This window comes from Gavia stellata, chromosome Z (genome assembly GCF_030936135.1).
Source record: "Gavia stellata isolate bGavSte3 chromosome Z, bGavSte3.hap2, whole genome shotgun sequence".
In the NCBI taxonomy this organism is placed as follows: Eukaryota; Metazoa; Chordata; class Aves; order Gaviiformes; family Gaviidae; genus Gavia; species Gavia stellata.
This window is the reverse complement of record NC_082637.1, coordinates 11,575,021-11,588,120: the sequence shown is the minus strand read 5'-3', so window position 1 is coordinate 11,588,120 and position 13,100 is coordinate 11,575,021. Positions and strand designations below refer to the sequence as shown.

The following is a 13,100-nucleotide window of genomic DNA, read 5'->3' as shown; positions in this document are numbered from 1 at the left end:
TAACACACAAAGAATACAACTTCTGAAAGGCTAATTATATTAGCACTAAAAGCATCTCATTCGGTGGGACACAGTGTAAGAACATGGGAAATCCAATTAAACTTACAGAAAGAGTGGAAAAAGTTGAGAAAATCGTCTAAATCTACATAATCTAAAATTATAAAATAATCTAAAATAATAAAAATTATAAAATAATCTAAAATAATAAAATCTAAAATCTACATAACTAGTGACTGCAGTTTGCCACATCCTCTGTGACAGCTATCAGTAATACTATAAACAACTGACAACAAATAGGGGATGGGACTGAGCTACAAACATCAGACACCAAGGCCAATATCTACTGCTGCAGAATTGCATTATAAATGGTCAAAAACTTGAAACCATTTATTATGCCTCATTTGTAACTAGCCTTTTCTCATTCAGTTGTTCCACGCTATTCAGATCTGCAGCCTGTGTGCTAGGATGAAGCATTGCTCCATTAGCAGCAGAATCAAGCTCAGTTTCTTTCAGGTCAGGCTCGTCTGGTGCATGCTCTTCTGCCTGATCTTCTTTCTGCAGTTCACCTGAAATCACATTCTGCTGATCCTCTGACTCTTCATCAAACTTCTCTCCCAGCTCTTTGTTGGATGTATCAGCAGCAGTGCTTGCACCAGATGGTTCTTCAGAAAGTTCATTGTCTACAGTGTCAGGCTGCTTTGAAGACAAGTTTACTTCTATATTTGCATCAGTCAGTTGATCTGAGACTGCAGATTTTGAGTTTTCATCTGAACTGACTGTTCCTAACACCTTGTCATCTGGTTTTGAGAAAGCCTGTGGTGGTACATGTGGTTCCCTTTTGGCAGAGGTCTCCCTGTTGTCTTTTTGCCAGGGAAAGGAGAAATCTAGCTTTTTCCCAAATACTGCTCCTTGGGCACTCTCTGGCTTACTCACCTTTTCTTCACTACCTCCTTCAAACAGAGTTGAAGAAAGTTTCTTAAAGCTGGACATGAGGCCCTGATCTGCCCCTGCTTTATTAACAGAAGGTGGCTGTTGAGAGAACAATGACCCAAATGGCTTTCCACTCTCAGCAGATGACATAAAGCTGAATTTTGGCAAACTGGGTATGGTCGGTATTTCAAAGACTGTTTTACTACTGCTTGCATCTGGAGGAATGTTATTAGGTTTGCCCTGTTTCTTCAAGTCACATTTGGAAGCAATGCCTTCTGCAGGCACCTCATCAATTGCTAAATGTTTCTCCTGTTCAGCAGTTTGCTGTTCTACCTCACTTGCCTTCTCTTCATTCAGCTGGAGCAGATGAACACTGGGGTCATCAGCTGGAGCTGTGGGTTCTCTACCATTACTACTGGTCATGTCCTGCTGATCAATACCACCATTGGCCTGATGCCCTGTAACAGCAGGCTCTGATTCAAGTGTAGCACTCTCATCCAACTGGGAAAGGTTTGTGTCCACCTCATTAGTTGGGGCTTCCATTCCCAGTTCAAGCCCATCAGAAGAGCCAGTCTGAAGGATGTCAATGGCTGCCTTGTCTGTAGGAGCAGTTTGTTCCTCTGTTACATGTGAAGACCCCACATCTATTTGGCATGTATTTACATCAGTCTGGTCAGTGACCTCAGCCTGCACTGTATCAACTGCATTAGTGAAATCAGACTGGCATGGCTTAGTCTCCACCATCTCAGAGGGTTGTCCATTATTATCCAACTGCAGAACCTCTAGGGCTTGATTTTCACTAGAGACTGCTGTTTCTGGAGTGATCCTCAAAGGTTCCTCTTTACAGGTTTCTGAGTTCCTATTTTCCTCAGTTTCTGTTTTCACAGGAGACTCTTTTGTGGACTTCTCTTCTGCTGAAACAGGTAATATATCCTCCTTCAGAGAGCTCATGACATCTCTTTTAGACTCTCTAGCTGCAGCTGTATTTTCTGTCTCCCAAGAGTCTTTTGCTGGAACAGACCCAGTGACATCTTTCACACTGCTGCTCTGAGGTTTAGTGGTGGATTTTGGAGGCATGTCTTTTGGAGATTCTTTTGGACCTTTGAAGATGCCAAAAAGATCATTTGTGAAAGGTGGTGCTGGGCCACTTGGGAGGGATGAGAAGCCAAAGAAAGAGGAGCTTTTCTTCTGTGCAGTAGGAGGTACAGTAGCTTGAGGTTGGGAAAAGAAACCAGATAATGTTTTAGGCGGTTTCATTTTTGTCATGAAACTTGAAAACATTTCAACTGAAGAATCCAGTACCGATTTATCACTCTCAGATTCCTTAGGTTTGTTTTGCAAATTAGATGCCTCTGGCATTTTAGGAGGAGAGTGTGGCTCTCGTGCCTCTTGTAACCTGTCACTAACAGTTTGTTCGGGTAATTTATGTTCTGGCAACTCATGTTGTACACATACTTCTTCAGAGACTGCTTCATTTTTTATGTCACTCATAATATTTAAGTCATTTAGACTCTGGGAATCCATTTTATCATCTGAGGTCATGCTATAATCTTTATTTTCAGAAGCTTGTTCTTTTGAAGAATAAGGCTCTTCTTTATCAACAGCAAATGCAACACCGACCGTTTTCCTTGTGCTACCCAAAGCATCTTCTTCTGCCCCTAAGGAAATAGTCTCTTGGCCCTGAGAACCCTCCTGCACACTGGGAATCTGAAAGCAAGGACCAGAAGCAGCCAAATTGCCTACTGCAATGTCATCGGTCTGCTGAAGTTTCTCTAAGTCACTCTCTTCAGCTACTTCAGCAACACTTCCTACATTCTCCACTGCCAGCATTTCTGATTTATTTTCTGGGATCTTGAGGTTATTAGACATTTGTTTGCCAGTCACTGCTGCAATAATATCATCAACTTCTTTTTTACTGTCTGCATCTTGTTGCCTGGCAGAAGTGCTAATTTTGACACCAGAGTCAGTGGAAATATTTTGCTTCACATATGGCTTAGAGTTCATTGGTTTAGCTGGTTTTGTATTACTCTCCTGTCCTGGAGCAGTTTGTGGCTTTTCATCCAAAAAGGATGGCAAATTGAAGAAGCTAAAGCTAGTACTTCTTTGCGGTACGCTCTTTGCAGCAGCTGGACTGCTGGAGAAGAAGGAGGGCAGATGAAACAGCCCCTCTGTTTCTTGCTGCTTCCCACTAGCAGGAGCAGTAGCAGGTGCTGAAGGCTTTGCTTCATCTGATCCAGTGAAGAAGGAGAATATGCTCCTACTGGCTGGTTGTGCTGGCTGTGATTTTGAAGCAGTGATATCAGAAAAGCTGAATGGCAGACTGAAACCTGATTCTTTACGTGTCTGATCTGGCTTTGGTTTTGCCTGATTAACTATGCCTCCTAAATGATCTCCTGCTTGTTGCTTTGGTGTAACCGAGGCTACGCTGCTTTGCTGCACAGCTGACTGATTCAGTTGGCTTACTTGGGGACCTACACCCGTTTGCTTCTGTGGTGCATTTCCAAGAGGCACTTTCTTACTCTCCGGAGACTGCTCCTCAGCTTTTCTGCTTGGTTGTTCCATTTGCATCCCAGGGCTAGGAGAGACCTGCTTGTCCATGCCTTCTGTTCTCACCCGTTCCTTAGGGGTGGAGGACAGACTTGCCATACTGGCACTCTGAAGACCTCCAGACTTCTCAGTTTGTTGTCTCGACTCAGCCACAGTTCTGCTATTGGTTTTTGGCAGAGTCGTAGTACTTGGGGTTGGTTGAGAAGACACAGCCTCCACTTTGAAGAGATCTCCAAGGGATCCAAATAATGATGAGATGCTGGAGGTTTCCTTCTGTTCTGGCTGTATCACCTTTTCTGGTTTATCTCTTTGACTTTTTTCCAAATCTGGTGATGTCTGTGGTGCTTTGCTTACTTGTGTTTTAAAGAAGTCAAAAAATCCAGAAGCTTGGGTTTTGTTTGCCGTTGAGCTTGCAGGAGAATCTTCTCCAAGACTGAACAATTTCAGAGCACTTTTAAATAACGTCTCCTCAGGCTCAGTGGCTGGGTGGCTCTGATTTGGCTGTGACTGACAGGGTTCATTAATACTTGCATGTCTTTCAAGACGCCTGGAAGCTGGTGTTGCTTTAACAGGTCTCTCTTCTCGTATAGGCCTGCCATCTGGAGCCGTTTGGCTCAGTTGAGAAGGAGATTTTGTTAATCCTGGTTTTTTAACACTGATGTTTTCATTCTGATTTAATTCTGGCTTTTGACTTCCAGCAGCCTCAAAATTGAGTTCTGATGAAGTATTTCTTCTCGGTTCTGATGTAATAGGAAACTTTTGCCCCGCTCGTGCCTCATCTGATTTTCTATTTGGTGCAAGCGATAAAACATCCATTTTATTTTCAGATGATTTTAACTGTGTGTCTCTTCTCTTCAAGGCAGAATCTTCTGATGTCTCAGGATCAGGACCTGAAGACTTTCCAATCAGTCCACCCAAAGCAGAAAATAAAGAGCTAACTTTGTTCACTGGTGTTTTCTTCTCTTCCTCAGTCTTTTTTGCTTCTGTTACTCTTTCAGTAGATGCTACAGTTTCTTCAGCTTTAGGAGTAGATTGAAACAGATGGAAACCAAAGAATCCTGATGACCCACTCCCAGTAGTTGTCACAGGGACAGCCTTATCCACTTCCTTGGTGTGGCCTTCCTTACTCAGTGATTTATCAAAAGCCGCTCTGGAATGTGTTCTGAGATCAAGGGTTAGCGCAGACTCCTCTGAATAATTCAGGATTTCCTTTTCAGGCCTAAAATCTACTTTGAGTTTTTGAAGTTTATAACCTGAGAAGTCTAACGGCTGCTCTCTCTGATAATAAATAGACTCTTCAAACATTTGTGAAAATGTCTCCAAATTCATGTTCATTAGCTGATCACTCCTCTGCAAAGCTACTGACAAATCCAGAGGCTTATTTGTTGTATAATCATCTAAAGACTCTTCTTCAGCAAACCAAAACAGCTCATCTTCATTGCCAAGAGGGACTTTAAAACCACAAACAGCAATTGTGTTGTCTTCTAGGACAGCTCTTGGAATGGAATCCATCTGAAAATTATAATCCCAGCAGTCCGGGTAGGAATATGTTTCAGGAGCACACACGTAGACATACTGTCCAGTGGGATCAGTGAGCAAGGAGTACACATACTGGCCATCACTGTACATGTAGTATCCACAATCACTGTCTTCTGATGGCCACCATATACCCTGCTCAAGCATCATTAGCCACTCCTGATACTCCTGGCTATAGGATGAGTACATAAAGCTGTCATCCATACTTAAAGTCTCTTGGTCAATTAGAGTCCACATAGTTCCATCACAGCCAGAGGAGTAGCTTAAATCCATAGGCAACTCTTCTAATGAGTAACTGCCATCTCTTTCAAACGGTGGAAAGTTACTACAACTCTCATTGAGAGAATTAGCAGCCCATGCATCATTTTTTTCTGAACAGACATCTTGAAACATTAACTGGTCAAATGACTCATATGACATCACACTTAAATCTAAACTCTGTCCATCAAAATTGGCATTAGTCTGCCAATCCACCACATTTGCATTTCCATCCTTTTTACAGAGATTTACTACCGTATCATTTTCAGGCCAGTCCAAGAACTGAGGGGGCAGAACAGAGTTCTGGTTTAACACGTAGTAAACTGGTACTGCTATTTCATGAGTGTCAGCCAGTTCCCCGACTTCATATTCCCATTCAAAGCTAGAATGGCTTCTTGTTTCCTGATAAGCTGAGTACTGCTCCGTAAGGTTATAGCTTTTATTAGTCAAATGGAGAAATTCATTTGATCCTCTGTTTAAAAGAGTTGGAAAAACTCTAGACTCTGCATCCTGATAAGGAATATGCCTACCATTTACAGGCTTTCCAGATAAGTCCTGTGCCTTGTCTTCAGGATTTAAAGCATCAGGGAACACAGGATGCCCACAGTGGGGAACATGGGGGTCAGCTGTTTTATTTACTCTTGCACTGGACAGGTGGTCAGCAGTTTTGGAAGATTCCATCATTTTCTCATTATCCAGTTTCTCCTTTGGTTTAGGCAGGAGATTTTTTAAGAAGCTGGAAGCTTCCTGCTTTTCTATGGTGCTGTTTTGAGTGTCAGAAGCCACTCCTGAGTTGCTGGGTTTTGTCTCCGAGATAGAATCCTCACCTCTATCAAAAAGCTTCATGAAGCCTAGAGAGTTTGTTTTCACCTTCTCTTGCTTACAGTCAGACAAGTTTTCACTTGAAGCAAATTTAAATAAGCCAGAAAATAATCCAGGAGAAGTGCTTTTCTGGACATCACTCTCACTTTTAACAGTCAAGTCTTGACTATTGGCTATGTTTTCATTGGAAGAAATGCGAAGAAACCCAGAAAGAAAACCTGGTGTGTGCTTCTTATGCATATCATCTGCTCTTGCAATTTCTGGCCCTCTGGCTGAAGAGACGGATTCAACTGAGCTGTCCTTTAAGTCTGGTGCATTTAGTCCTTCTCTTGTCAATCCTCCTTTTACATTTCTAGGTTCTTCCTGAGTACTCTTACTTCTCTGCTGCTCTCCTGCAACCTTAAAGGTAGCAGAGGCACTCTCCTGGTGTTTTTTTCTATTTACTTGGGCACTAGATAGGTTTTCTTTTTTCATATTTTTTGTTTGTTCAAGTTCTTCTTTATGGTCTGATAAATTTGGAACAGAGCTAGATTTTAATGAAAGGGCATTTTCTGAGTTACTGTTTTTGTCTTGAAGCGAAGAAATGCCACTAGAACTCTGACAACTTTTTTGGTCCTGTGAAGGTGCTAGATTTTCTGCAGAAGAAAATTTAAATAATGAAGGAATAAAGCCTCCTTTCTCATTCCTGTGTTCCTGCTTTTCTGAAAAACCCAACCCACTGAAAAAAGGAAGTTTCCCAGTGAAAGGAAACAAGTGTTCTTCTTTTGATGAACTATTTTCTCTTACATCCTCTTCAGACTTATGGCCTTTGAAAAGCCCTGATGCACTTTCTTTCTGCCCTTGTTCAGCAGAAGGAAGCAACAACTGACTGAATGACTTTTTGAGTGGACTGAAAAAGCTTTCAGATGCTGGACCCTGATCTTGAGGCTGTGAATTAGATTCCACATTACCTCTGTTTTGCTTGTTTCCCAGTCCATGACCTGTAGTATGCTGATCCCCTGAGCGATTTGCAGGAGGCTGCTCCCTGGCAGTGGGTGCACCCTCTTTCACAGTGGCATCTGGCTGATTTGTTACATGATGCAAATCTGACTGCTTCTGTGGCACATCATGTTGCTTGGGAGCTAAGAGACCATCAAAATTAGCTTTCAGACTGAAGGAACTGACTGAGTTTGTGAGCCTGCCAAAGATTGAAGACACAGAAGTGCTATTTGCATTCACCTCTGCCTCGCTTCTAGTCTCACTCGGCCGTATCTCCGGAATAACACCACTGGTCCCGGCTGCCGTCTGTCCAGATGGTCTCTCGCTTCTGTTTGCCTCATCAGCTTCCACAGCATGGCTGTCCTCCTTGGTGTGCTCCTCTTTTATGACTTCTTGTTTTGGCACTTCCTTCTCAGAGAAGATCTTTAAAGGATTAAACATGCCTAGAACAGAATTCATAACCGAATGTTGGTTCTGCTGGCTGCTGGCAGTAGTTCCTTGTGACTGCTGGAGCTGATGTGGTGCAGAAGCCTTACTGTCCACCTCAGTGTTTTCTGGCTTGTTGGAGTTTATGTTCTGGGCTCTTTTATCAGCACTCACCTGGGATGGTAGCAAAGAGTGAATGGAGAACTTGGTGTCAGTATCTGCTGTCACTCCAGAAGATGAACTCTCGCTTTTGGACTTACTAGAAAATACATTCACGATTCCACTTTCTGATGAGTTTCTGGTTTCTGTCTTCTCTGGAGTGGAAGAAACAAGCTTTTCAACAGAGGCTGTGAGCTGCTTTGTGCTCGACCCCACCTTTTCAGTGAAAGAGCTGAACAGGGAATTCACCGTATTCTTCACACCTGACAAGTCTGGGAGAGATTCAGATTTGCCCTTGGTACTCTCCTCCGCAGCAGGATGTTTGTTCTGTTCAGACTTCCTGCCTTCTACTGAATTATCAGCATTATCCTGCTTCAGTGACATGCTCTCAACATTTTTTCTCGTCTCTGGCAATGTACCAAATTTGCTGATTTCTTCCTCCTTTTCTGCCAAGTATTCTGAAACTGATTCTACCAGACACTGAAGTTCATCCATCGTGTCTATGTACTCCTCGCTGGGTTCTTCAACAGGAGACAGCGTTAAGTCTTGCATAGGATGACCATGCTTGCTTCCTTTAGTCTTGCGGTTTTTATCACAGCTAGCCTTTACCTGGGAGCCCAAGTTTGCAGGGTAGTTAACAGTGAAGTCTCTCAAATGGCTGATGTCAGAATCACACCACGTTTGTGAAAGCGTAGCCAGTTCCTCCATTTCATCATCTGAAACGGGTGAGTACTGGAACTCATCAGAAGCACTGCTGTCAAATTCCTCAAGGATATCCACAAGCACAAGTGTGTTATCTGGCGTCCCTGTGAGTTTCATGTCTTCACTGTTACTGAGATGAAGTGAGCCCTCATGGCTCACTCCCTGCTTGTTGGGCAACTTGCCACTTTTTACCATCAAGCCATTTTTGTACAGACGCAGGATGGGATAAGCAGGCAACCGTTCCTTACTTTCAGAGCTAGTGGTGCATTTTCCAGTTCTATCATATACTGGGAAGTCATCATTAGGTTCAGAACTAGTTGCCACACCATTGAAATAAACTGTTTTCTCCCCAGGAAACTGCAGACCTTCATTACTTTGCAGGCTTATTTGTTCACTCTCTTCAAAATTGTATCGCAGCTTCTTTTTCCTTCTCCTATCTATTGTATCATATTCGTGAGGATACCTAGGGACATCTACAGACCCTGACTCCACACACACATTTTGGCAGCATCTTGATCTTTCACAGCGATTTAAATGTTCTCTTTTTGAGAGAGTTCGCATCTTTTTTATGTTTGTTTCCTGCCAACTTCTACTTTTATTACTCTTTTCTAAGAATTCTTCTATTAGCAGTTTTCCTAGCTCTTCATAGTTACTCTCCTGTTCTTCTTCTCCATCTTCAGAGTTAAATGGAATGATCCTGACTCTTTCATTTCTAGCTAGAGATCCTTGTCTAAGATGAGAAATAAAGACGGTGGGAGGGAAAGGAAGAGAGGCAGCAAAAAAAAAAATAGGAAGGGGAAAATAACAGTTTTTAAAAAAGCTCTAGAAAGGACAGAAAAAATAGTAATGGAAAAACATGCATTAAATAAAGGAAAATTAAAATCAGAAACATACAGAGATAACAACTGAAAACCTGCCAATCTACCACCATTACATTTCAATCAAATAGTCAAAAAAAGCAGCATGGGTTATAATGTTCCACCAGTTACAGTTGCACAAAATTTAGAAATGCCTGTTTGAACGAGAACAGCTTTTTGTGATCAAGTGACGAACAACCTTCACTGTACCAGTACTCTGCTGTTGCTTTCTTAGGCCTGCTGAAAAAAGTCACTTATTACAGTAACAGGTCTACTTTGAGATACAGTGCCCACGCACACCATTCCACTATGCTATGCATGCATTTCAGTCACTCTAGGCTGCAGACTTTGTTTTAGCAGTATTCATAAAGCACATAGGCACTTTGTTTCCCCCAAGGGTGGCTACAGAGCAGAGACTGCATGCAGAGTCAGGAGTCACTGGACTCCAGTGAAGTGGGGACAGCGGACAAAATGCAAACTGTGCACAGCAGCAACGCGAGGACTTCCAGCTACTCCACCATTCCTCTTTGCTGGGAGGGCTCTCACTGCAGCTAATGCCCTCAGGGGGCTCCTACCAACACAAAAGGAACATCCTTAGAGCTGTTACTGGATCGGAAGGCAAAACAAAACATTGACAATGAGTATTAGCCAATCATAAGCCTCAGATGCTTTTCAGGATCTGTATTTCCCATTTATAATGCATCTAAACAGATCCAGCAATCTATACTTGTCCATTGTGGGAGAATGGATTAAAGAAGTTAGTGTTTTGCAATCAAACAATCTCAAGCTTTCTAGAAACCCAAGTAAATGACCCCTGGGATTTTGGCATTAATTCCTAGCCCTTGATCAAAAGGATTATCTCAATTGTCCAACAACCCTAAGGCTAGTAGCAAGAAAGCTTCCTCTTTATCTAAACCTCACAAGAAGAGTTCTTGCCAGCCTACATAAAAATAAACAGGTAGAAAGTGGATGTTAAAAAAAAAAAAATGCTCATCTGAAAGATGCACTGCAGCTTTGTCTCACATCATTCATTGTTGAGACCTAAGGAGCATGAGGGCACACATGACCTGACCCCATAAGAGCAGGGCAAGAGAAGGGAAAGGGCAAAGGGCACGTGGGCATTGTATGGATACTGCTAAAACAGGACTCTTCACCTTGACAGTTGCGTGGGGCACCCCAATATAGGATACTGATGGGATACCCCTGAAAGAGAAATAGGTTATTGCATTTTCACTGCTGCTGGGTTAGTGCTTCATTTCCACCAGTATTAGCTAACTTATACTAATTGGAAAGATACTCATTACTTTAAATGATCCCTGTTGTACCCAGTTTAGAACACTTACTACACTACTTGCTTGCAATTTTAAGGTGGTAATTGAAATAATTTTCTTAAAAAAGCTAATGAAATTTAAAAGACTCCCAGGGCCACCATAGTTACTGGATCAAGCCCTTCCAAATCTCAGCTGAAGGCAACGGGAGCTACATGAATGCCTGAAGAGCCATTAGCTGTAAATGCTAAACCAACAATTGACTAATTTAGGCATAAATGAAACTACTTTTATTTCTAATTGAGCTCCTCCCCCCCATAAGTGTTTCCTCTGCTATTCTACAAAGTATCCCCTTTACTAGAAATAAAGCAATGACAAGAAGTCCAACACCTGAGAGGAGAAAAAGATGATGACATCAGCCCAGCATTAAACTACCACAGACCTGAAACAGAGCCAAGGCAAACAGCGAATATTAGCTGAAATGTATCACAAGACCACTTCACAGCAGTAACAGCAAGGAGACAGGCACAGAGGCTGTAAAGAGGTTAACCCACCTATCAGACAGATCTAGAGAGCGCCTGCTCTCCAGAGAGCGCTGGCGGCTTGTCATTTGACTAGACTCAGATGTGGACTCTAGGTCAGTTCGGCCACTCACAGTGGAATCTATGCTATCATATCGCCTTGGAAGTAAATACAGCAAGGGCAAGGAGACATGGAGGACACACGGTTACAAAAAATTAACATTGCAAAGAAAAGTTAGTGCTTAAAAAAAATCCAAGGGGAAAACGTGTGCGATTCTGAAGTCAAACTGGCTGTTGGCAGCAAAACACACTCCAAGGACAAATAAGAATAATACTTCTTATCCTTAGGAGAGGGAGGAATAAAATACATGTCCTTTTATCAAAAGAACACAATCATGTGTAATAGCTGATAAAGAGGACCAGAAGTTTTCCAGCTAAACCCAAATGTTGTTAGAAAAAACCCCAGGTGTTAGTGCAGCCATTTCAATTGAAGCATTTTGGCATAGACAACTTTTTGCCCAATTCAAGACAGGTTCTAGCAGAACCTTGTCTGGTTCCTCTGGGTCTGCCCAGGACAACCTCCTACAAGCTGTCATTTCCTCAGCAATCACCAACTACAGTCTGCCAGGAACGCTGATTTCATCAAGTGGCTGCCGGGTCCACAGCACATAGAGCTGCTAGGAGCAAAAGTCAAACTCAGTTTGGTTTTGCAATAGTCAGTTACAACTGAGTTTTGAAAATATTTAAGATCTACCCAGCCAGCTCTCATTAGAAATACCTTTCTGGTAAGAAAGAGAATCCCATGTAGCTTCTTTGGAAAGCTTATTTGCATTCTTTAAGTTTTAAGATTAAATATGTAGCAAAAAATCCTGTTGGGCATGTGGAAAATACACAGGGAAACAGGAATGCTCAGAGGAAATCAATCAGCATCAAGGACTTGCCTTCCTGGAGTGAAAGTAATTTTCGACCAGAGCAGACTATAAAGCTCTTAGTTCTTAAGTAAACTTTGCCAGTCCAGATCCTTTCATATCAATACCTTCAGAAAACCAGAAAAAATATCCATATTCCATCTTGGTATTCTTTAACAATTCAAACCAGAAGTGCTTCTTTGGAAGGTCTTATAAACACATTTATTCATCAGATACAGTTAAAAGTTCACAGTCCCTTCCAAGCAAGGTGAGCCATAAAAGATTACTTGTATTGTCAACATCACCCCAAGAAGTCACATAACTGCAAGAACACCCAGCCACCACTGGCTTCCCCAGGCTGGGAGCCCAATACCACTGTTCAGCTTGGCTCTTCTGTGAAAAAAAAGCTTCAGCTCATCTTCCCAGACTCTCGGTAAGATCTTCAGCAATTTTACCACTGCAAACCAGCAGTACAGAATAGCATGTGAAAAGGAATAACTTGCTTATATAAGATATTTAATGGACTAGGAAAAGAGCACTAAGAATGACACGTCACACTGCAGTAAATGCATTTTGTTGGCACATTTGCCTCTGCTGCTTGAAATCTCAATAACCATAACAACATTAAACGTTACCATTAAAATTCAGCTTTTCCATTAAAGACCATAAGGCAAAAAGAGTAAAATTTAGCCTCAGCCATAAACCTGTGAGGGCAACTAAATTCAGGTTCAGGCTTCAGGAAATAAGAACATTCTTACCAAGGGGGATGAGGTAGAACAAATCAGTTATAATACATATAAAACCCTGCACCTCTAACTGTGCCAGAGTTTAAGCAACTGCCTCTTCCTTCCACACCAAAGGCAGAAGGAGCAGCACGGCCTGTTCTACACACTCAGTCTTACCAAGCTGACCAGCACTGTGCAAGTTCTTCTGCTTTCCCCTTACACTTAACTCATCCTTTACTTAGAACAGAGGTTTTGTAAAGTTTCTATGGTTCCCAATACAACCAGCTCTAGTTCACAGCCATTGATCCTGGTAAGTTAATGCTGTAATGCTTAATATTCAAAAAAGATAAAAGCAGTTGTGAAACTACTGATTTATGGTCAAAAAGCTAATTTAGAGCAAGTAAACTATCTTTCATACAGCTCAAAGGAAACCAAAAGAGAAAACACACTATTCAACAGTGCT

At 42.1% G+C, this 13,100-nt stretch overlaps 1 protein-coding gene across 1 annotated transcript in view; it reads right to left on the bottom strand.

Annotated features, from left to right (window-relative positions):
• UNC13B (unc-13 homolog B) overlaps nucleotides 1-13,100 on the bottom strand; it is a 193,605-nt gene that overhangs the window by 137,351 nt on the left and 43,154 nt on the right. Inside the window, 1 exon segment of the mRNA XM_059834445.1 lies at nucleotides 11,038-11,163. Coding sequence (XP_059690428.1) covers nucleotides 11,038-11,163 — 126 coding nt within the window.